Source organism: Protopterus annectens, chromosome 5.part1 (genome assembly GCF_019279795.1).
Source record: "Protopterus annectens isolate FY-2018-M chromosome 5.part1, PAN1.0, whole genome shotgun sequence".
Classification (NCBI taxonomy): domain Eukaryota; kingdom Metazoa; phylum Chordata; order Ceratodontiformes; family Protopteridae; genus Protopterus; species Protopterus annectens.
The window spans coordinates 579,840,166-579,862,483 of NC_056736.1; the positions used below are offsets into that span (position 1 = coordinate 579,840,166).

At 43.6% G+C, this 22,318-nt stretch overlaps 1 protein-coding gene across 1 annotated transcript in view; it reads right to left on the minus strand.

Annotated features, from left to right (window-relative positions):
• THAP12 (THAP domain containing 12) overlaps nt 1-22,318 on the minus strand; it is a 299,454-nt gene that overhangs the window by 201,809 nt on the left and 75,327 nt on the right. Inside the window, exons 4-5 of the mRNA XM_044072831.1 lie at nt 12,062-12,110; nt 11,894-12,001 (exon numbers count right to left, since the gene is read on the minus strand). Coding sequence (XP_043928766.1) covers nt 11,894-12,001; nt 12,062-12,110 — 157 coding nt within the window. The remainder of the gene's footprint in view (nt 1-11,893; nt 12,002-12,061; nt 12,111-22,318) is intronic.

Sequence of the window (22,318 nt, forward strand, 5' to 3'; positions counted from 1 at the left end):
TACACCATTCGGGAGGTACAAATTTCTGAGAATGCCATTTGGAATAAATTCTGCCCGTGAAGTCTTTCATTGCGAGATGGAACAACTTTTTCTGGTTATTCGTGTGGTATTATAGTAGACAATATTCTAGTAGGAGGCAATGGTGAAATCGAACATGACAGAAACCTCTAGAAAATTCTGGAAAGAGTACGCAAAGTGAATCTTAAGCTAAATCCTTAGAAATGCAAATTCAGGCTACGAGAAGTTACTTATGTTGGCCATTTGTTTACCAGTTCAGGCTTATGACCAGATCCTTCCAAGCAAACAGCAATTCTGGAGATGCCAACTCCAGACAATGTTCAAGCCTTACAAAGTTTTCTTGGCATGGTGAACTACTTAGGCAAGTTCATTCTGGATTTAAGCAAACTTTCACCACTGCTAAGAGAGCTGACACACAAAGATTTAACCTGGTCAAGTTCAGAGCAATACCAAACAGTATTTTATACGTTGAAACAGAAAATTGCTATTCCACCAACTCTATGCTGTTATGATGTTCATAAACCAGTTACTCTTTCCTGTGATGCTTTTAAGTTTGGTCTAGGTGCAGTCATTCTTCAAGAGGGTAGATCAGTAGCCTATGCATTGAGAACTGTTACCTAAACCGAGATGCAATATGCCCAGATTGAGAAAGAGCTTTTGGCAATTGTGTTTGCATGTTCGAAGTTCCCTGATTATATTTACGGCCAACCTATGCAGACAAACTGATCACCAACCTCTAGTCACTATTTTGAGAAAGCCAGTGTTCACAGCTCCTGCGAGACTGCACAACACATGATGCTCAAAATTGCAAAAGTACAATTTCAAGCTTGTTTACACAAAAGGCAAATTTCTTTATCTTGCTGATAACTTATTTTGATCCTCCAGAAAAACCACAGAACAGCATAAAAGTGAGCAACTTGATTTCAAGGTCATGGAAGTAAGAAATTTTTCTTCCACACATCTTGATGAGCTTAGAACTCACACAGCTTCAGATCCAGTTCTCCAGAAGCTCAACCTCTTTATCAGTCGAAGATGGCCTTCAAAACAATCTTGTTTACCAGTAGATGTGCAACAGTATTTTTCATACGGAAATGAGATTGTCAGACAATGGTATCATCATGAAAGGTCCCAAAGTGATTGTTACAAAATCCTTACAGGAGTACATTAAAATCTTGCATCATGGCCATCCAGGAACTGACTATCAAAAGAAGGGCGACAGGATTAGTATTTTGGCCTTCTATGTCAAAAGATATTGAGAAAGTACCTTCATCTTATTCAGTATGTAATAGTACAAAGCCGCAGCGACAAAAAGAACCACTTCATTTAAGCCAGATTCCTGAACTACCTTGGCCGACAGTAGCCACAGACATCTTTGAGTGGAATGGTCAACATTACTTGGTGTTAGTAGACTCTTTTCAAATTGGTTCGAGACTGACCTACTTCCTAACCTAGAGGCCAATACTGTCATTACTAAGTTGAAGAAAGATTTTTCTGTCCATGGTAGTCCGCAAAGAGTTATTTCTAACAATGGTGCACAATTTACAAGTCAGCAGTTCAGACAATTTGCTGAAATGTGGGAGGTTGTTCAAAATTACGAGTAGTCCTGAATACCTGCAGTCAAAACGACTTGGCTGAACGTGCAGTTCAAAGTGCAAAACAGCTGTTAGAGAGATCCAAATGTGACAATACCAATGTTTTTCTAAACTTGCTAAATTTCAGAAACATTCCTCATGATAATCAATCTTAGTTCACCTACCTAGAGAGACTTATGTAGAGACAAATCAGAACCACATTACCAACCAGCAGCAATTTATTGGTTCCATGTGTTAAAAAACAACAAAGCAGTGAAAGCCCAACTGTTAAAAAATGCTTGTCCCAGAAGTCCTACTACGGTAAGACCAGCAAACCACTCAGTACATTAAAAGAATGGAAGACAGCGAGGATGCAGACATCAAAAGTTTTGATCGCATCGGATTTGTGAAAAGTTTTTATCAAGAGCAGAGATTGTACATTGCGCAATCACAAGGAATAGAATTCAGATGAAATCAGAAACATTTATTCCCTGTGTCCAAACCAGTGTTACAGCATCTTTCCTGAGACAAAGACTCTAATTCTCAGAGTAACTTGTCCAATGTCCTTGTTCCAGAAGACATTCAGTCAGCAATCCCTGTTCCTGAGAAAAAAACCCACAGTCAAGCAGAACATTCCCCAGTGACTGTCCTTGTTGCTAAACTCAGTCCTTGCTATTACATTATGAGATCAGGTTACATTTCCAGACCTAGTTCCAGATATACGGCAACCTGAGAGTGACTTCTTTATTAATGTCTGTATAATTGAATGCCTATTGGAATGTTAATGCTTACATGAGACAGATGAGTAAAGAGGGAGGGTGTAGATCAGAGTGTGTGATACATATTTAAGGAGGATTCCAGTCAATGGGCACATGCATGTAAGTACCGAGCACATGCAAGCAAGCAGCCAGAGTGATAGCATGCATGCATGCAGTAGTCAGTTAGTTAGACAGTTCATTTAAGTTTAATGTTCTTGCCATCCATCCCGATGTGTTTGTATGCAAAAACTACTTATACGAACAACGAAGCCTCATAGTCTTCTTAGTATGTCCAAGACGAACGACACTTACATCTCGCTCACACCTGGGGAGTATGTCCTTCACCTTAGGGTCAAACAACGAACTGCAGCCAAAGGATGCATTGATGAATGAGGACTTGAAAGGCTCCGCAAGATCACATAAGTGCATCCAGGCATGCCTCCTAATGGAAATGCCTGGACCCACCGCCCTTAAGATACCTTTAGCTGCATGGGAAATAAGCCTCATGGACAAATTTGTGACAGACTGTAGGGTAGCCAACTGTTAGGCAATAGAGCTTTGTGCCTCAGAAGTACTGGTCCAGATGGGATTTGGAGAGTTCCTTAATGAAATCCATCTGCAATCTACTGAAATGTGCCAAATAATTCAGCGACCCGAGTACAAAGGTCGCTAAAGCATATAAACGCTTCCCAAATCTGTCTAATGCCCGAGACTCCCATTAGGAGGATGGACAGATGAACTCTGTTCTGCAAGTTCTTTTTTCATGGCTGCCGCACAACCATGGCATCTACTGGTACGCCCTTGCTCCAAAACTCTTCCTTTCATGGTGCCAGGATCCTATCTCGTCTCTTGGGGATCATCTCAAGAGTGTCGGGATCCTTCCACACCCATCTAGAGATCAAATCAATGAGCTTGTTGGAGGGCAGACTCACCCAGGAGGTAGATGGGCCAAACCCAAAGGCTTCCAGAGATCCAGTTTCCTCTTGGGAAGGATTATCGGTAGACCCACCACCGCTTTGTTAGAGGATCTCTACAATCTCTCCAAAGGAGACGTCATCAGGTGGTGATCTTGAGGACCCCTCCCACTCATCAAAAATCAGTATCTTCAGTGACCAACTCCTGAGGAGAATCTAAGTGCCTCCTCTTGCACTTTCTCTTCCTAGGCACTTCTTCAGTGGGATGTTCCACAGAAGTACCGGAAGAAATAAGAATACCCTGCTGGGTAGCCTGGTGACTTTGGGCTGGCCGTCCCTGTGGAGTAGAATGAAGAGGTTCAAGAAGCAGACACATATGGGATTCAGAAGGGAGATCTAAAAGGGGGTGGAACCATCTGTCCTCCAGAAGCAGAGAACATTCTCTCTACCACCTCAAAGGCACAGCATTCCAAGGAGGATGAAGATGGAGCCGAGAAGACATTCTTCCAGACCACCGTCTCCCTCTGACTCGAAGGCAGTCCATCAGAGGCAGAAGTTAGAGATGAACTGTCCAATGCCGAGGCTCCGAGGTGCAATGGTGGCTCAGATAACTTCAGAGTCAACTATCACCCTGGACCTGACAAAGGTGCTTTGACTCCAAGAATTATCTGGTTCCAACATGATCGGAGCTGGTGTACTCAAGGAATGTACTGCAGTGAAAGATACCATAATCTTCAATCCAACAAAGACCGTCCCAGAAGACTTGGATCTGAAGGCTCTGAAACCATTGGTCAGATCGGTGAAGGAGCCAAGATGGGCAATGTCATACTTGTAAAGGCCTGCTGGTCCGAAGGAGTAGGAGCCAGGAGAACTCTCATCTAAAGCGAAACTTCCTCATCACTCTATCCATATCAGCTTCTGTCAGGCTCTTGGAAGAACAAGAGGATGAGGCTACTGATGGGGACCTGGAATGTCGGTGTCTCCCAAAAAAAGGGAGGTGGCACTTTAGAATGTACAGGATCTAAACATGCCACATACCTCATTCAGGGTAAGTGTTTTACAGCTAAAGGAAGCAGATCGGACATCAGATGCTGACTGATCTGAAGATTTAGACTTCAGATCGTACTTTCACAGTTTTCGAGCAGTCTCCATTGGAGGATCTGAGGATGGAGTAGAAGATCCAGACAGATCAATGGCCTTTTCCTGTGCTCTTTACTGTCATGCTTAATGGGGCTGAGCCTAGGATAGTGAGTCCGAAAAGGTTGCAGGGAGCAGACTTTTCAGAATTAACTTATTCTTGCAATCTACAATCGCTCGAGGATTAAATGACTTGCAGATGTCACTGTCAATTTTTAAACAATCAGGGCCTAAACAATAAATGCACAAATCATGTGCATCAGACAAAGGAAGTTCATGCCCACAGTGTTTACATTTTTTTAAAGCCTGAAAGCTTTTAAGATATCTTATACTGTAAATCTAACTACGGGGGGTGGGACAAAAAAAGAGACAAAAAGTTTTTTTTTTTTTTTTTTTAAAATATCATTGAAGAGAAACTCCCAACAAGGGTATGAGAAGGAAGGGGGAGGGCAGCAGAGAGAAATACCAACTATGGTATTCAGAAATACACTTAATCAGTGGAGGAGGCAGGATGTAGATTTTATACATACATATATATATATATATATATATATATATATATATATATACACACACACACACACACACACACACACACACACACACACACACACACACACACACACGAGTAAAGAAATGATTAAATAATTCACTTAGCTGACTAACTTAACCAATGCTGAACAGCTCACAGCGACCATGTCCATATGCGAAGGAGGCAAACGAGATCTGAGGTATGATGGGGGATACAGCATTATGTGGCCACGAGCTGTAAAAAACAGCCGAGTCAGATCCAATACCAACTGTTGAGGAATGAATGAAAACTGACAACATCAGATTGATAGTTTTAATGATAACACTCCAAATTATATCACACTAAATATCAATCTGGAAAAAATATTTTAGCAACAGAGCCCTTTCTTCAATCCAACTAGTTACATGGGGCAAGAGAGACATGGAGAGGAAGCCAGCTGACAGAACATTAGGGACAAAAGAGGTACGTAGTAACCCAAGAAAGCTTCAGACGCCAAGCAGACTAAAGGCTTGCGGCTTCAGTCCTATTAGTTTGTGAGTATGGGCCTCCTTTCCTTCGACTCTGATATACCAGATGTGCTCTCTGAAGACACACAAGTCTAAGACTGGAAAAAAAATCTCTCCTTCCCCTTTGGAGCAAGCAGAAGGCAGACATGTCCCCAACCTCATTCTGAATGAGAAGCTGTCTTTACAGCTTCTTTAAAAAATACAGTCTGGAGCTGCTCAAATAATTTTGTGTATACAGCCTAGAATCTAACTAGAGCTCTTTCTGGCTGAAGACTTAACCTTTACAACAGTCACCAGTGGCTATAACCCAGACTCACTGGTCTTTTTTTTATCATTCTGTAAACCAAGGCGAGTTAGAACCATCCAAACCTTACAAGCAATCCTGACCAGCAGTTATGACACTCACTGTTGGTCTAGCTCAGACACCCTCCTGGCTCATATGGACAATGCAGCTAGATGATGCAATACTCCTGCCTTTTGCTTGGAAGCATTCCTCAATTTCTGAGAGAAGTTCTTCTTCCAAGGTCACTTGCCAAGAAAACTTGCTCCCACACTGTGCATGGCACTGATATACAACTTTCATTCTGAGACCAATTCCAAATCATTTCAGCCTCCAAGCATACAGAAAAGGACACTGTTCTTCCTTTCATGTTCAAAAGTTAAAATCTGGTAAAGCTGTCTAAAGTGGCATACAAAATGGTTTCATGTTTAACACAAAGAGTAGCAGTACCACCATGACTACCCAATGTTCTAGCAAACTAATGTTAGTGAAACTTTTGTAGAAGACCATAATGCTACATGTTGCAAACATGAATGTGTTACTCCCCACCCTCTAAGAAGGAATCATTTGTAATATGAAGTGATGGTTCTGAGGAATGACAAAGCAAACTGGCTTGCAAATTGAAAAAGGGTAGACATCATGCTAGAGCTTTATTGCAAATACTTGCCAACAAGACAGCAAGATTAAGATGGACAAAAGGGGGCATAAATGCCCTAATGTAAGAGAGGAGTAAAGAGTGATCAGGGAATAATATACCAGTCTGACCTAATAAAATCAAAGGGAAAAAGACAGAAACAGCTTTAAAGATCATGTCTAAAGGATCAAAATGACCTTTGATTTTTTGCATACCTTTTGTTTTATGCAAAAACCAAAGGTAATTTCATTTCAATTTACAAATAAAATTACTTTAAAAACTGCTTCCGAACTCGGAAGTCTAAACTTACACTGCTGTGTAAACAGCATTAATATTGGCAGGCAGGAAGGAGGCAGTTACGTCACTTTGGGTTCAGAACTAATCATGCTGGATTAGGGAAGGTAACTAACTGCGCATTAAGTGATGCAATTAACAGGTAATTAAGTAACAGGTGTAGGTAATTAAGTAACATGTCCTATGCAGACTGCCTCAAGGTCCTATCTCTGTATTCTCTCTCCTACAGGCTTTTGAGGGGAGATCTATGCCTGGCACAAAAGGCATTGTCAGACCCCACTCTGATGGACCTCCTGCATATCCGCAAAACAAACTGCACCAGAATTACCCATTCTAAAGACTTAAACCTTGCCTGTGATATAAATAGGACCTGCTGGAGAGACAGATATATATCCCAGAGACTACCTTTTCTTTGGAACAGGCTTCCCATCCATGTGAAGCAGAGTTCCTCCCTAACCCAATTTAAGTTTAGCTTGGACAACTGAATGGGGGAAAACAGGAAATTCATCCTTGGTTTGGCACTTGTCTCTAATGGACATGGGTACCCTGTAAATGGTTCATCTCCCCGCCCCTGCTTGTAAATGTTTCATCGCCCAAGCCCCTGCTTACACTTACAAGGGTACTAGACGTTGTCAGAGATTTGGGATGCATGGCTAGGCTTAAAAAGGCCCTTGTGGCTGTTAGCCTAGTAATCACCTAATCACCTACGACCTATAACTGTGGACAAGGTTACTGGCGTTTTAGGTACAGTGATTAGAAGACTAGTCTTCCTTCAGCGTTCAAAACGAAGACACAAGTCCAGGGAACTGTAGAGTCGTCACACCAATTTAATAAAACTAAAAACTTGAAGCGCTTTTCGTTTGCAGTCATGCAAACTTCATCAGAAGTACAGACACACAGAGTTAAGCCATCGTTAAATAATCACTTGATCAAAAAAATGAGGGAAAATCAGTTAATTAATTACTTAAAAAGACATTTTAAAAATTGCATAAAATGTGTCCTTCGAATTAAAGTGGCAGATCAAACTTAATGCATACAACATTCCAGGATTAAATGAGGCATGCTCTATTAGTAGTGTTCTCAAACTCAAGAGTTTGCAAAGGTGAATGTTGCCATCAAACTCTTGAATCAATTTTTATTGTTAAGCTGGTAATAACATTGGTATTTATTTTTGTAGCACTTACGGGTACTTTAAATTAGGGTTAACGGGCTTGTTTATTTAAAGTTTTTTAACATGTACAAAGTTTTTTAATATGTATCTTTATTCTTCATAGAATTTAATATACAGCACCTGTTTAAATGTAATAATTATTTTGATACATAGTTTCTGACACATTTTATGCAGTTTTTGAAATGTCTTTTTAAGTAATTAATTAACTGATTGTCCCGTGTTTTTTTTGATCAAATGATTATTTAAGGATGGCTTAACTCTGTGTGTCTGTACTTCTGATGAAGTTTGCATGACTGCAAACAAAAAGCGCTTCAAGTTTTTGGTTTTATTAAATTGGTGTGACGACTCTACAGTTGCCTGGACTTGAGTCTTCGTTTTGAACAGTTGCTTGTGCCTTGTATTTTTCCTTCAGCGTGCCAATTCTTGTTTTTACTGCAGAACTGACTGTTATCGTGCTTCCCCTGAAATATGTAAAGCCTTTGTTATGTAACAATTTCCACAGTGGGCCTCCATTCATGACCTGGTTCCATGTTGCAGTGTTTACTTATGCTAGAAAAGCTTGCTTGTTCTTTAAAACTGTCCTTCTAGAGGTCATTGCTCATAGCTTCAACTAGGCGGCCACCAGTTTAAGAGCATGACAGTGGTGTCATTTATAAGGTAAGCTGGAGGCAATTTTCGCATCTTTATTATAACACTACTGAAGGAGGCTGGATTGTGAGGCACATAGGTTAATCAGTGCACGCGCGGAACAGAAGAGTGTAGGAACCAGGAAGGTTTAGGCAATGGGTCTTCTTGCAGAGTTGGGTAATAAGGATATAGCCTGTGCAGTCAGCCTAGCTTTTAAAGGGTTCCTTAACTGATTCTGCTATATGGTGGACATATTTAAGTTGTTTACCAACAGTGACTCCTAGTAGCTTAGTAATGGTACTAGCCAGTTCATTTTTTGTGCTGTCAGAGGAGCTTAGGCTGAAGACTTAACGAAACAAAGCTTATCAAGGCTTTTTGTTGTGCAGATGAGTGTCAAGTCTTCTGCATACTGCACAACGGTGACATGTTTACTGGCTGCGTTTAAGTCATTGATATGATAATTAGTAGGGGTCCGAGAATGGATCCCCTGCCATACTCCTACTTACAGGGGGGAGAAAGTATTTTGCCATTTTACAGCCTCTGATTTATTAGACATATAGCTCTTGAATCAGGAGAATGATGATGAACCCAGTCCCAGTAAGGTAAGTTTTCGAATCATCATTGTATGGGAGACAAAAATGCTTCTCACATCCTGAAGGTTTATGGCTGAGACGAATGCAAGCCTGCTATGATAAGACCAGCAAACCACTCAGTACATTAGCTAGCATTCTTCAAAAAGGTATACCTCTGACTAACAAATGGTGCCAAAGCCATGGTCTTAAACTCAATGTTAAAAAATACATAATTGCACCCTTTGGGAAGTCAATCATCCTGGCTAATTACCATATGTTGACAATATCCCCCTAAGAGTCAACCCAGTTGCCACGGATCTGGTGGCCACAGTGGTGAGGAAATCCTTTTATGGTAAACAATTGATAAGTAAGGGCATGGCACCTAGGCCCAAACAAGTCATTATCCCAGCTGTACTCTGCCCTTATCACACCAACCATAGAGTACAATGCTCCTTGGGTATGGACCTGACCAGGCATATGCAGCAACTAGAGCAACTTCAGGGGTTCTTTACAAAAAGAATATAAGACATAGCAAACCTGCCTTATGCAGAGCCCCTTAAAGCTCTTTCCCTCTACTCAGTCTCCTATAGATTACTGAGGGGTCAGTCACAGAGTACGATGCTTCCTTTGGTATGTACCTGACCAGGGATATACAGCAACTAGAGCAACCTCAGGGGTTCCTTACAAAAATAATATAAGGCATAGCAAATCTGCCTTATGCAGAGCCCCTTAAATCCCTTTCCCGCTACTCAGTCTCCTACAGATTACTGAGGGATCAGTCAGAGTACGATGCTTCCTTTGGTATGTACCTGTCCAGGCATATGCAGCAACTAGAGCAACCTCAGGGGTTCCTTACAAAAATAATACAAGGAGTAACAAACCTGCCTTATGCAGAGCTCCTTAAAGCCCTTTACCGCTACTTAGTCTCCTATAGATTACTGAGGGGTCAGTCACAGAGTACGATGCTTCCTTTGGTATGTACCTGACCAGGTATATGCAGCAACTAGAGCAACCTTAGGGGTTCTTTACAAAAAGAATATAAGGCATAGTAAACATGCCTTATGCAGAGACCCTTAAAGCTCTTTCCCTCTACTCAGTCTCCTATAGATTGCTGTGGGGTGATCTATGCCTGGCTTACAAGGCATCCACAAACCCCACACTTATGAATCTCCTACATACTCGGTAAGTCAAAGAGTACAAGAATGCAAGGCCTAGTGTCCTGAATTTTGTCTGTGACTTAAACAGAACATGTGGGATAGACATACATGTCTCAGAGGCTGCCCTTCCTATGGAACAGGCTTCCCATCTGTCTGAAGCTGAGTTCATCTATTACCCCAGTTTAAATGCAACAAAGACCAGTGGATGGGGAACAGGAAATTTACATCAAGCCTGGCACCCATGTCACTTATGGAGAGAGGCAGCTTATAAATGCCTGGCTCTCAATGTCCTATTCACATACAGGAAACCATTATTCATTCAGGAAATTTTGGCTAGGCTTAGAACGCCTCCTCCCCCAGTTGTTAGCCTAGTAAAACAATCTATAAATCTATGAATTTGCAGTATTTCTTGACCTGTCAAGATGCCGAACTTTCTGTTGTGGCTTATGTTGATAAAGGGCTGTGGAAGTACTATGATGCTGGCATAAACCATGTTGGGTAGGAGACAGCAGGTTGTTAGTGATGATGAAATTAAGAAGCTGGTTTTGAATAAACTGTTCTAACATCTTGGATAGGGGGACAGAATGCAATTAGTCTTTAACTGCAGAAATCAGTAGAGTTTCTGCCTTTATGGAGTGGCAGAATGTATGATTATTTTACAGCTCAGGTAAATGGTTTTCTTTTAGAATCAAGATTGGCTAGTCTCTGGTGCCTGCTGCTATTTTGATGTACTCTGCAGGTAAGTTTTCAAGGGCTAGAACAGCAGGTTTTCATTGGGGGAGGAGTTTTCTGAGAGTGTAGAAAAGGAGATTGAGTTACTACATGGTAGATGCGCTGGAGATAGTGTTAATGTTGGAGAGCAGGAACTTTTAATAGTGAGGCAATTCTGTCTTATGAAATATGAGCTGAACTGCGTGGGGATGCTAATCATTTGTGAGCATGTAGAGGGGGTAGGTTGGGTAACATGACCAGAGTAAAACAGCTGGTTGATTGGGATTGTTTTAATTTGTATTTTGGAGATTTGTGTAGTAAGCCTCCTTGTCAAATTTTATTTTGTGCTTAGCTTTGTTTCTAAGGTATTTATAGGTTTGGAGGTTAGCGTTAGTTTTGGTTTTTAAACCACATTTATCTTTATCATGTTTGTTCGCAAGAAAACAGGCAAGAAAGGCCTTACATTAGCAGTACCTCATGGCAATGTTGAAGATAATTCAAAATGAAAAAGCTATGATGGCCAACATCTGATAAGACAGAATATGCAGAAGTAATAAAATTCACCTGAGAATTGTTATCAACTGGTAAACTTTCTCAATGTTTACGAGACAGATTATAAGGTAAATAACATAACAGAAGAGTACTGCAGCTGCACTGTTCCTCAAAGCAAACTAGAAAGAACATGGATCAGACAAATACAGGACGATGTGGGAGTACACATTTAAAAGGCATGCTACCTACCTTATTTACATTATGACATTTGAGGGACTTACAAAAAGGTCAGAAATTACATGAAGTGCTAATTCAAGAATTTCCATATGGTTAGCCTCCAAAATGTATTAGCTGTATTTGTGATTTTGTATATAAAAGCCTTGGTTCCCAGACATGCCTCGGATCCAAACTACTAGTAGCCTGCTCTACCTGTACTAAAGTCCTTCAGTGCTCTTTACAATTCTGTAAGCATGTGCCTTTAAAGATTGCTGTTAGAAGGAAAACAATATGAAGGCATACCAGCTCTTTAATTCTCTTTCTATGTCTGCTTCGTGGATTGTTGAGATGACTTGTGAGGTCAAATATAGTTGGCACAGCACTATCTCGGAGAACAGTTCTATATGGACTCTGAAAGACAAAAATAAGAAATATACGAAATCAACCCAATTACATTCTTCCCCAACACACCTTAGCAGCATAAGAAATAGTGCACATACAACGATTCTTAACAGTAAAACTGTAACAAATACACATACGTACAGATATAAACATTAAGTGGAGTGGAGGAGGAGCTGCGAGAGAAGCAAAAACAAATGATCTGTACTTACATGATGGACCAGGTTCTTCATCTTCTACTCCGTAGCACTCAAGACTAACAGCACTCAGGCAGCTTGATGGCCGAACTTTTCCAGGTTACTAAATTCCTCTCTTTTCCACAATTATGTGTGCAAAGAACCTCTCTCCAGACCTCTGTTAGTCCACACAAATGGGAGAACACAAGAAAAGAATACACCAAGGAAGGAGAGAACAAGCCTTCTATAGCTACTTCCAAATTCCTACCAAAAGGGTAGGGGACAGAAGAAGGGTTGGGTCATACAGAGAAGACAGATATGACTCTTAGGATGGTGAAGTGCTGTATGCAGTGCATGATGTCAGAAACGCTTATTCACAAATGAAAATCACGAGAAGGGCATTCTGAATGCCTAAATGGGATAACACTCCTTGGTTAAAACAGCCCTTCAGGACAGTTAGCCTAGTATTCAGCTATGAACTTACAGTGCTACACATTTACCATTACGGCAAGAACACAAGTTTCATATGTGATAAGACCAGTCCATCTTACTTTAACTCTACAGTCCCACTCAGAACTTTCTGGGTGGATCACTGCAAAGGATGCCTTGAAAGACAGCACCTTTAGAAAGGCGTGGATTGGAAATTTATATATTGATTTATTTGTCATTGTTGACTGAGGAAGTAAGACTGGACAAAAATATCATATTCAGTGGAGGCCTGTGGAGAAAAGCTCCACAATGAAATTACATATAATTACATAAGGTAACAATAATTTCTGATATACATAGTTTCCACACAAGTAAACAAATATTTATACATGTTTGTTACAATACTAACACAAATTAAAATGAAATACAAACAGAACATTTAATACACTAAATACCTTGACAGTAATAGTGAGTTGCAAAAAGGAAAGTATTAGTGAAGCACTGTAATAGATGGATGAGATGGGAATAAATGGTAGTAGCGAGGGAAAATGCTGAAGGTATGTATAGGAACAGAGTTAGTGGAACAGGTCCATAGTGAGTGGTGTGATTAGTCAGTGCATGGTAGAAGTAAAAGGGATCAGTGTTGTTAGCAAAATATACAGACGGAGGCAAACATACTAAAGTGGGTAAAAGCAATGTGGAAAACCCAGCCACTGGGGATGCACAAGCCAGTGCATTTCTTTGTGCCGGTCCCAAGCCCGGATAAATGCGGAGGGTTGGGTCAGGAAGGGGATCCGGCATAAAACTTCACCACAACATTTCATGCAGTCACCAAGAAAAATTTTTATACCGGACCGGTCGAGGCCCGGGTTAACAACAACCGCCACCAGTACTGTTAGCCTACAGGGTGCTGGCGGAAATTGGGCTACTGTTGGCCGAAGAAGGAAAAGAGGCGGAAGACATGGCCGAAGGCAGGAAGAGAGGAGAAAGGCTAGGACTGTGGTAGTGAAGGTCGGAACTTTGAATGTTGGCAGTATGACTGGTATAGGGAGAGAGGTAGCTGGTAGTGAGGGTCGGAACTTTGAATGTTGGCAGTATGACTGGTATAGGGAGAGAGGTAGCTGATATGATGGACAGAAGGAAGGTTGGTATATTGTGTGTGCAAGAGACCAGATGGAAGGGGAGTAAGGCTAGGTGTATCGGAGGTGGGCTCAAATTGTTGTATCATGGTGTGGATGAGAGGAGAAATGGCGTAGGAGTTATTCTGAAGGAACAGTATGCTGAGAGTGTTTTGGAGGTGAAGAGAGTGTCGGATAGAGTGATCTTTATGAAGCTGGAAATTGATGGTGTAATGATTAATGTTGTTAGTGCGTATGCTCCACAAGTTGGTTGTGCAATGGATGAGAAAGAAAAACATTTTGGAGTGAATTGGATGAAGTGGTGATGAATGTACCCAAAGGTGAGAGAGTGGTGATTGGAGCAGATTTCAATGGGCATGTTGGTGAAGGGAAGAGAGGGGATGAGGAAGTGATGGGTAGGTATGGTGTTAAACAAAGGAATGCAGAAGGTCAGATGGTAGTGGATTTTGCGAAAAGGATGGACATGGCAGTGGTGAATACATATTTTAACAAGAGGGAGGAGCATAGGGCGACATACAAGAGTGGAGGAAGATACACACAGGTGGATTATATCTTATGTGGGAGGGCCAGTTTGAAGGAGTTTGGAGACTGTAAAGTGGTGACCGGAGAAAGTGTAGTTAGGCAGCATAGGATAGTGGTTTGTAGGATGACGTTGGTTATCAAGAAGAGGAGGAGGAGTGTGAGGGCAGCACCAAGGATCAAGTGGTGGAAATTGAAAAAGGGTAATTGTGAGGTGGAGTTCAGGGATGAGTTAAGGCAGGCACTGGGTGGCAGTGAAGAGTTACCAAATAGCTGGGTAACTACAGCAGAGCTAGTAAGGGAGACGGCTAGAAAGGTGCTTGGTATCACATCTGGACAGAGGAAGGACGACAAGGAGACATGGTGGTAGAATGAGGAAGTACAGGAGAGTATACAGAGAAAGAGGTTGGCAAAAAAGAAGTGGGATTGTCAGAGAGATGAAGAAAGTAGACAGGAGTATAAGGAGATGAGGTGCATGGCAAAGACAGAGGTGGCGAAGGCTAAGGATAGGGCATATGAAGAGTTGTATGAAGGGTTGGACACTAAGGAGAGAGAAAAGGACCTGTACCGATTGGCTAGACAGAGGGACCGAGCTAGGAAAGATGTGCAGCAGGTAAAGGTGATAAAGGATAATGAGGGAAACATACACACAAGCAAGGAGAGTGTGTTGAGGAGATGGAAAGAGTACTTTGAGGGGTTGATGAATGAAGAGAATGAGAGGGAGAGAAGGTTGGATGATGTAGGGATAGTGAATCATGAAGTACAATGGATTAGCAAGGAGGAAGTAAGGATAGCTATGAAGAGAATGAAGAATGGTAAGGCTTGTTGGCCCAGATGACATACCTGTGGAAGCATGGAAGTGTTTAGGTGAAATGGCAGTGGAGTTTTTAACCAGATTGTTTATTGAAATCTTGGAAAGTGAGAGGATGCCTGAGGAATGGAGAAAAAGTGTTTTGGTACCGATTTTTAAGAATAAGGGTGATGTGCAGAGCTGTAGTAACTACAGAGGGATTAAACTGATCAGTCACAGCATGAAGTTATGGGAAAGAGTAGTGGAAGCAAGGTTAAGAAGGGACGTGATGATTAGTGATCAGCAGTATGGTTTCATGCCAGGAAAGAGCACTACAGATGCGATCTTTGCTCTGAGAGTGTTGATGGAGAAGTACAGGGAATGTCGGAAGGAGTTGCATTGTGTTTTGTAGACTTAGAGAAAGCGTATGACAGGGTGCCTAGAGAGGAGTTGTGGTATTGTATGAGGAAGTCAGGAGTGTCAGAAAAGTATGTAAGAGTGGTACAGGATATGTACGAGGGTAGTCTGACAGCGGTGAGGTCTGCGGTGGGAGTGACGGATGCGTTTAAGGTGGAGGTGGGGTTACATCAAGGATCAGCTCTGAGCCCTTTCTTATTTGCAATGGTGATGGACAGGTTGACAGGCGAGATCAGACAGGAGTCCCATGGACTATGATGTTTGCAGATGACATTGTGATCTGTAGTGAGAGTAGGGAACAGGTGGAGGAGACCCTGGAGAGATGGAGATATGCTCTAGAGAGAAGAGGAATGAAGGTCAGCAGGACTAAGACAGAATATATGTGTGTGAATGAGAGGGAGGATAGAGGAATGGTGAGGATGCAAGGAGTAGAGGTGGCGAAGGTGGATGAGTTTAAATACTTGGGGTCAATAGTTCAGAGTAACGGTGAGTGTGGAAGAGAGGTGAAGAAGAGAGTACAGGCAGGATGGAGTGGGTGGAGAAGAGTGTCAGGAGTGATTTGTGACAGACGAGTACCTGTAAGAGTGAAAGGGAAGGTCTACAAGAGGGTAGTGAGACCAGCTATGTTATATGGGTTGGAGACAGTGGCTCTGACAAAAAGGCAGGAGTTTGAGCTGGATGTGGCAGAAGTAAAGATGTTAAGATGTTAAGATTTGCACTGGGTGTGGCGAGGGTGGACAGAATAAGGAATAAGTATATTAGAGGGTCAGCCCAGGTTGGAAGGTTTGGAGACAAAGCCAGAGAGGCACGATTACGTTGGTTTGGACATGTGCTGAGGAGGGATGCTGAGTATATTGGGAAAAAGATGCTAAGGATGAAGCTACCAGGTAACAGGAAAAGAGGAAGGCCTAAGATAAGGTTTATGGATGTGGTGAGAGAGGACATGCAGGTGGTTGGTGTGACAGAGCAAGATGCAGAGGACAGGAAGAAATGGAAACGGGTGATCTGCTGTGGTGACCCCTAACGGGAACAGCCGAAAGAAGATGATGATGATGGGTAAAAGCAATGTGGAAGTTGAAGTTACTGGCAAGAATGGTCTATGGAGGAGACTAATCAGGACAATTAGATGGACAGTGCCAAGTATGGTATAGGGTTTTGACTGCATTTAGATTTTCCCTCTGCTTTAATTAAGTGGGGATGGAGTCCTAGAGTCTTGAGACACAGTGGGAGAAGAGAGACTCTTGAAATGTTGTATGACTTGCTGGTTGATAGTGGCAGTCTGTTGCTAGAGCGGAGGTCTCTAATTGGATGACAACACTATAGAGTGTTATTTAGTGCTGGGCATTTATTTTGGCAAGTATAAGAGGCTGGATGAGGTGAATAATTGTGAGTAGCTAGGCTGGTGGGGAAGTTCAAGCCAACTTTGTTGTTTTAATACCAAGGAGTAATGAGTTTTATATGCAAGTCTGGCTGCAAATGTTCCTACTTTGATAAAGCAGCCTGCCAGTTTAGAGTGACAGTTGAGGTTAATGTTTGTGACTATGGGGAAGGCCTACAGTAGCCATGGAAGAAGAAGATAGGCTGATGCTAACATATATCTGACATTATCTGTCAAGAAAGGCTCATCCAGACTCTGCTACACTTTGCTGTGAAGGAAAGGTTAGTTTGCTGTTATTTTTTGTATTACTGTATTGCCTTTCTATATTTTGAATACTGTAGTTTGTTTTCTTTACCTTGTGTTTTGCTTGCATTCTGTTTTAACAGCATATTAAAACTTGAAAAGAGACCGCAGCTCTCTCTGTTCTGAGTCAGGCAGAATTTTTTCCCGCCCTCCCACCCATTTAAGTTGTCTTGTTAAATACCACTGTCTTTCTAGTTGCCTGCCTCTTATGTTAATCTGACCATATATCTCATTTCTCTCTACTTTCACTGGCTTATGTGAGTAATCACAAAATCATCACTTTTGAAATCCCACCCCTTCAATTATTTAAATTTATTGGCCATCCTACTGTATTTCATAGTACCAAAATACAAAAGTGACCACCCCTTTCAGTCCATCTTGCTGTTTTAAAAATAGTAACTCTCCACTAAACCTTAACTTTTTAAACAGGTAAAACTTTTAGTTATGTACTTACCATAACTTTAGATGTATGGGATCCATCTCGCCTACATTCACTACAGATGGGTTCGGAGCCGATCCTCGGCTCCGACTCGGCGCTATACAATAGAACGCAGTCTCTTATTGGCTGAGTCACCTCATATCCCAGGATGCACCACCACTACCTCCCCAGATCTCGTTTGTTCGCACTCATGTTCACAGAGACATACTATTGTTATAACATACTCAGGTCTTTCAAGAGAGGAAAGAAGATCAATTTCGGATCGTCCGGTCTCTCCTGGTCTACAAGGTAGGGGGATGGAAGGGTGGGTTATTAGGAATGTAGGCGAGATGGATCCCATACATCTAAAGTTATGGTAAGTACATAACTAAAAGATGTAATGTGATCCTATCTCGCCTACATTCACTACAGATGGGACAGTGTCCCTAGCACCTAATTCCCGGGTGGCTCACTGGAAAACACTCCTGAGAACTGTGGAACCGAAGGAAGCTCGACCCCTGGATGCCACATCTAATTTGTAGTGAGAAATAAAGGTGTGTGAAGATGACCACGTGGCAGCCGCACAAATGTCACCAATAGAGAGCTTGGAATGAAAAGCTGCCGAAGTGGCCATAGCTCTAGTGGAATGAGCTTTAATGGGAGCTATGAGCTCCTTGTTTGAGATGAGATAAACGTGAGTGATGCAGTCCCTGATCCACTTGGCAATAGTAACTTTAGTGATGGCTTTGCCTAATCTATTATCCGAAAAGGACACAAACAGTTGATCTGATTTCTGTGCTTTGTGTGTCCTATCCAAATAGAAGCGTAATTGCCTGTGCACATCTAAGCAGTGAAAAGTGTATTCAGCTCTATTGGAATATTTGGGAAAGAAGACCGGTAGCTCCATCGACTGTTGTAGACAGAAATTAGAACAAACCTTTGGTATAAAAGATGGGTTTGTCCTAAGAGATACTCTATCCTTGTGGAATACCAAGTAAGGTGGTTTAACACATAGAGCCTGAAGCTCTGAAACCCGTCTGGCTGAAGTAATAGCAATTAGAAGGGCAGTTTTCCAAGAAAGGAATTTCAGATCACAGGTTGCTGCCGGCTCAAAGGGTGGTGAGGTTAAGGCACCTAATACCACGTTCAGATCCCACGGAGGTGCAGGTTGCGAAATGGGGGGTCGTAGAAGCCAAGCTCCTTTAATAAAGGCTTTACAGAGCTTGTTGCTCATTAAGGGAGGTTGCACACTTTCATGAAAATTGGAAATAGCCACCAATTGTACTTTGATGGTAGATACTGAGCAACCTTGCTGGAACAGGGAGGCTAAAAACTTGAGTACTTCTGATACCGAGGCTGTCATTGGGTCTAATCCTCGGAGCTGGGCCCAAATAGCAAACCTCTTCCATTTACTGCTATATATCTTCTTTGTAGAAGTCTTGTGGGCCGAAGACAAGATGTGTAAGACTTCAGGAGCCAAAGAGTGACTCCTAATTATGGTTGGAAGAGGAGTAGCCAGGCTGTCGACTTCAACGAATGGAGGGACTGATGGAGTTGTCCTGACTGATGAGTCAAAAGGTCCGGAACTTGGTCCAGGAACCAAGGACCCTCCAATGCATACCTGTGAAGGAAGGGGAACCAGATTTGCCGAGGCCAGTATGGGGCGATTAATATCATTCTGCTTCTCAAGCGAATCGCCTTCTGAATCACCTTGGGGAGAAGGGGAACCGGTGGAAAGGCATATAGCAGACCGGAGGGCCAATCGTGGACTAGAGCGTCCTTGGGAAACTCCCCCGAAACTGGGGTCAGAGTGAAGAAGTGGTGACACTTGCATTGAAGAGCTTGAAGAGATCGCAACAGGGGACTCCCCATCTTGTGAAAATCTGTGTTATCACTCTGTTGTTCAAGGACCACTCGTGAGGAGAGAATAGTTCTGCTCAGTCTGTCGGCTATCACGTTGGATTTCCCGAATGCGTTGCCATTAGAAAGCGCTTGGTAGCAATGCCCAATCCCATACTCTCATGGCCTCTCTGCAAAGGGATAGGACCTGGTTCCTCCCTTGCTTGTTTAGTACCAGACTACCGACATGCTGTCGGATTGAATGGCAATTGTACCCTGGGGAGGTGATCGTGTAGTGCTTGCAACGCTAAAAGCACCGCCTCATCTCCAGGATATTGATGTGAAGAAGACTCTCGTCGGGTGCCACGTGCCTTGGACCGACCTGTCCAGATAATGACCCCCACCCTGTCTGGGAGGCGTCCGTAGTCAGCGTGGCAGAGGGAGTGGCGGCGAAGGGTCGCCCTTGATTCAGATTGGGGTTAGAAGCCTGCTTGAAGATCCTGTTTGCGTGTCCGTGATCAGAATGTGGTGACTGAGGGGACGGTCCTGATAAGACCATTGGACTGAGAGGAGCCACTGAAGTATCCTCATGTGCAACCTTGCCAGGGGGACCAGAAGAATGGTGGCCGCCATGGAGCCCAACAGTTGCAGGACCATTCTTGCTGAAGCACGACGTCTGAGGAGTAGGGCCCGGACCTGAGACTGAAGCGTCGCGATCCTTTCTGCAGGAAGATAGACTCGCATCTGCCTTGAATCTATTTCTGCACCGATAAACAGAATACGCTGAGATGGTTGCAATACAGATTTTGACCAACTGAAGGTGATTCCTAAGGATTCGCCCAGTGCTACCGTGGCTGCTAAATTTTGCAAGAGTAGATGCCTGGAGGCGGCAATTAGGAGCCAGTCGTCTAGGTATGGAAACACCTGGAATCCTAGACTTCTCAAGTGAGCAGTCACGACTGCCAAACATTTGGTAAACACCCTGGGGGCTGTGGTGAGACCAAAGGGCAGTGCTCGGAACTGAAAATGACTGTCTCCTAGGCTGAAGCGTAAGTGTCTCCTCGACGCGTGATCCATCAGAATGTGATAGTATGCGTCTTTGAGGTCTATGGAGCACATCCAAACTCCTTTCTCCAAAAGCGGGAGGATGGATTGTAAAGTGACCATTCGGAATTTGGACTTTTTTACAAATCGGTTCAGTTTGCTGAGATCCAAAATGGGTCTCAAGTCCCCGGTCTTTGGCACCAAAAGAATCTTGAGTAAGTCCCTAATCCGGTCTGGTCTGCGGGACAGGTTGGATGACTCCTTTTGAAGCAGCTTTGATACCGTTGGCTGCATGATCCGTTGACTGGGTGGTGGGTCCGGGATTCTTTGGACTGGTGGGGTGGTTGAACAAAGGGATGGAGTAACCTCCGGCAATGATTGAGCACCCATTGGTCCTGAGTAATATCTTCCCAGGCCTTTAGGTGCTTGACGACCCCGACTGGCTCGGAGCTGCACAGTCGGGTACTCCTTCAGGGATGCTGGAAGGAGGAGGAGCCACGAAAGGACTCGCAGTCTCCAGTGTTGCGGGGCCTCCGCCTCTGGGGCGTCTCCTGAAAAATTTCCCCTCCTCTGCCTCTAGAAGGGGTCGCTCTGCTGCGGCAGTAAGACTTCTGAGACTTATGGAACCACATTTTCCCTCCCTTGGCCTTGGGATAAGGCCTGGAGTGGAAGCCGGCTCCTGACAGCCAAGGTCTTACCCTCCTGCTCAGCGAGTCAAAGTGTCCTTTACCTTGGGTCCAAACAATGAGGACCCATCAAAGGGCGTCGGCAAAGGAAGACTTAAAGGCCTCCAAAATGACACAGGCGTAACCAGGCTTGTCTCCGTGAGCAACACCTGTTCCCGCTCTACTGCCTTCGGGCCGCATAGGAAATGAGCCTCATGGACGAATTAGATAATGAGGATAGGGTAGCCAACTGAGAGTTAACCGTCTGAGTTAACTGATCAGGTAAGTTACCCGAGAGGGCATCCGACAGCTCCTTGATCAGATCCCTCTGTAGTCTGGTGAAGTGTGCCAAATAATTCAGAGACCTTAACGTAAAGGCCGCTGAAGTAAGGGTATGCTTGCCATACCGATCCATGCTCCTAGACTCTTTGTTAGGGGGATGGATGGACGTCGAAGCCTCTGCCACATCTTGTTGGGTGGCAGATGCCACCACCATAGCATCTACAGCCACACCCTTAGATAAGAACTCCTTGTCCGGGGGTGCCGAGAAACTTATTGGGACGAGCTGGCACGGTTCCACAGAATCCGGTGTTCCGCCCTTCGAGATCAAATCCAGAAGCTCATCGAGGCGGAGACACCAGGAGGCGGAGGGCTGAGCCAAGGCCTTGAGGAACACCGACTCCTCAGCGGAAGGGGTTTGGACTGCCAATCGCCTCGGTGTTTAAGGATTTCTAAAATGTCTGCAAAGGAGACATCTTCGAAGGCGACTTTGGGGACCCCTCCATCATCGAGGTCGGTATCCGATGTGAGGACTCGTCAGAGTCGGCGTGTTTCCTCTTACACTGTCTCTTCCTGGGTGGTTCCTCCGAAGAGTGTCGGAGGAACCTCCAGGAAGAAGGAACCACCAATGGGGGTAACCTCAGGCCCAGGGCTCCGCTGTCACGAGACAGGGGACTCCAAGCCAGTCACCGCCAAGAAAGGGGTGGTGGTGGAAAGGTCAAGTGGCCACAGAGGATTTGGCTAAAGCACTTCTCATGGCATGAAGGCAGGACCCCCAGAATCCTGGGAAGGTCCGTCCCGAGGCCACAACAGTAACAGGAGCCCCGCAGCCGGCGCACCTAGAGAGGCTCGGAACCGAAGGATCGGATCCAAGCCTCCCGGGCCGACTGAGGAAGTCCGTGTACGAACCCCGACCGGACGGAGTTGAAGTTA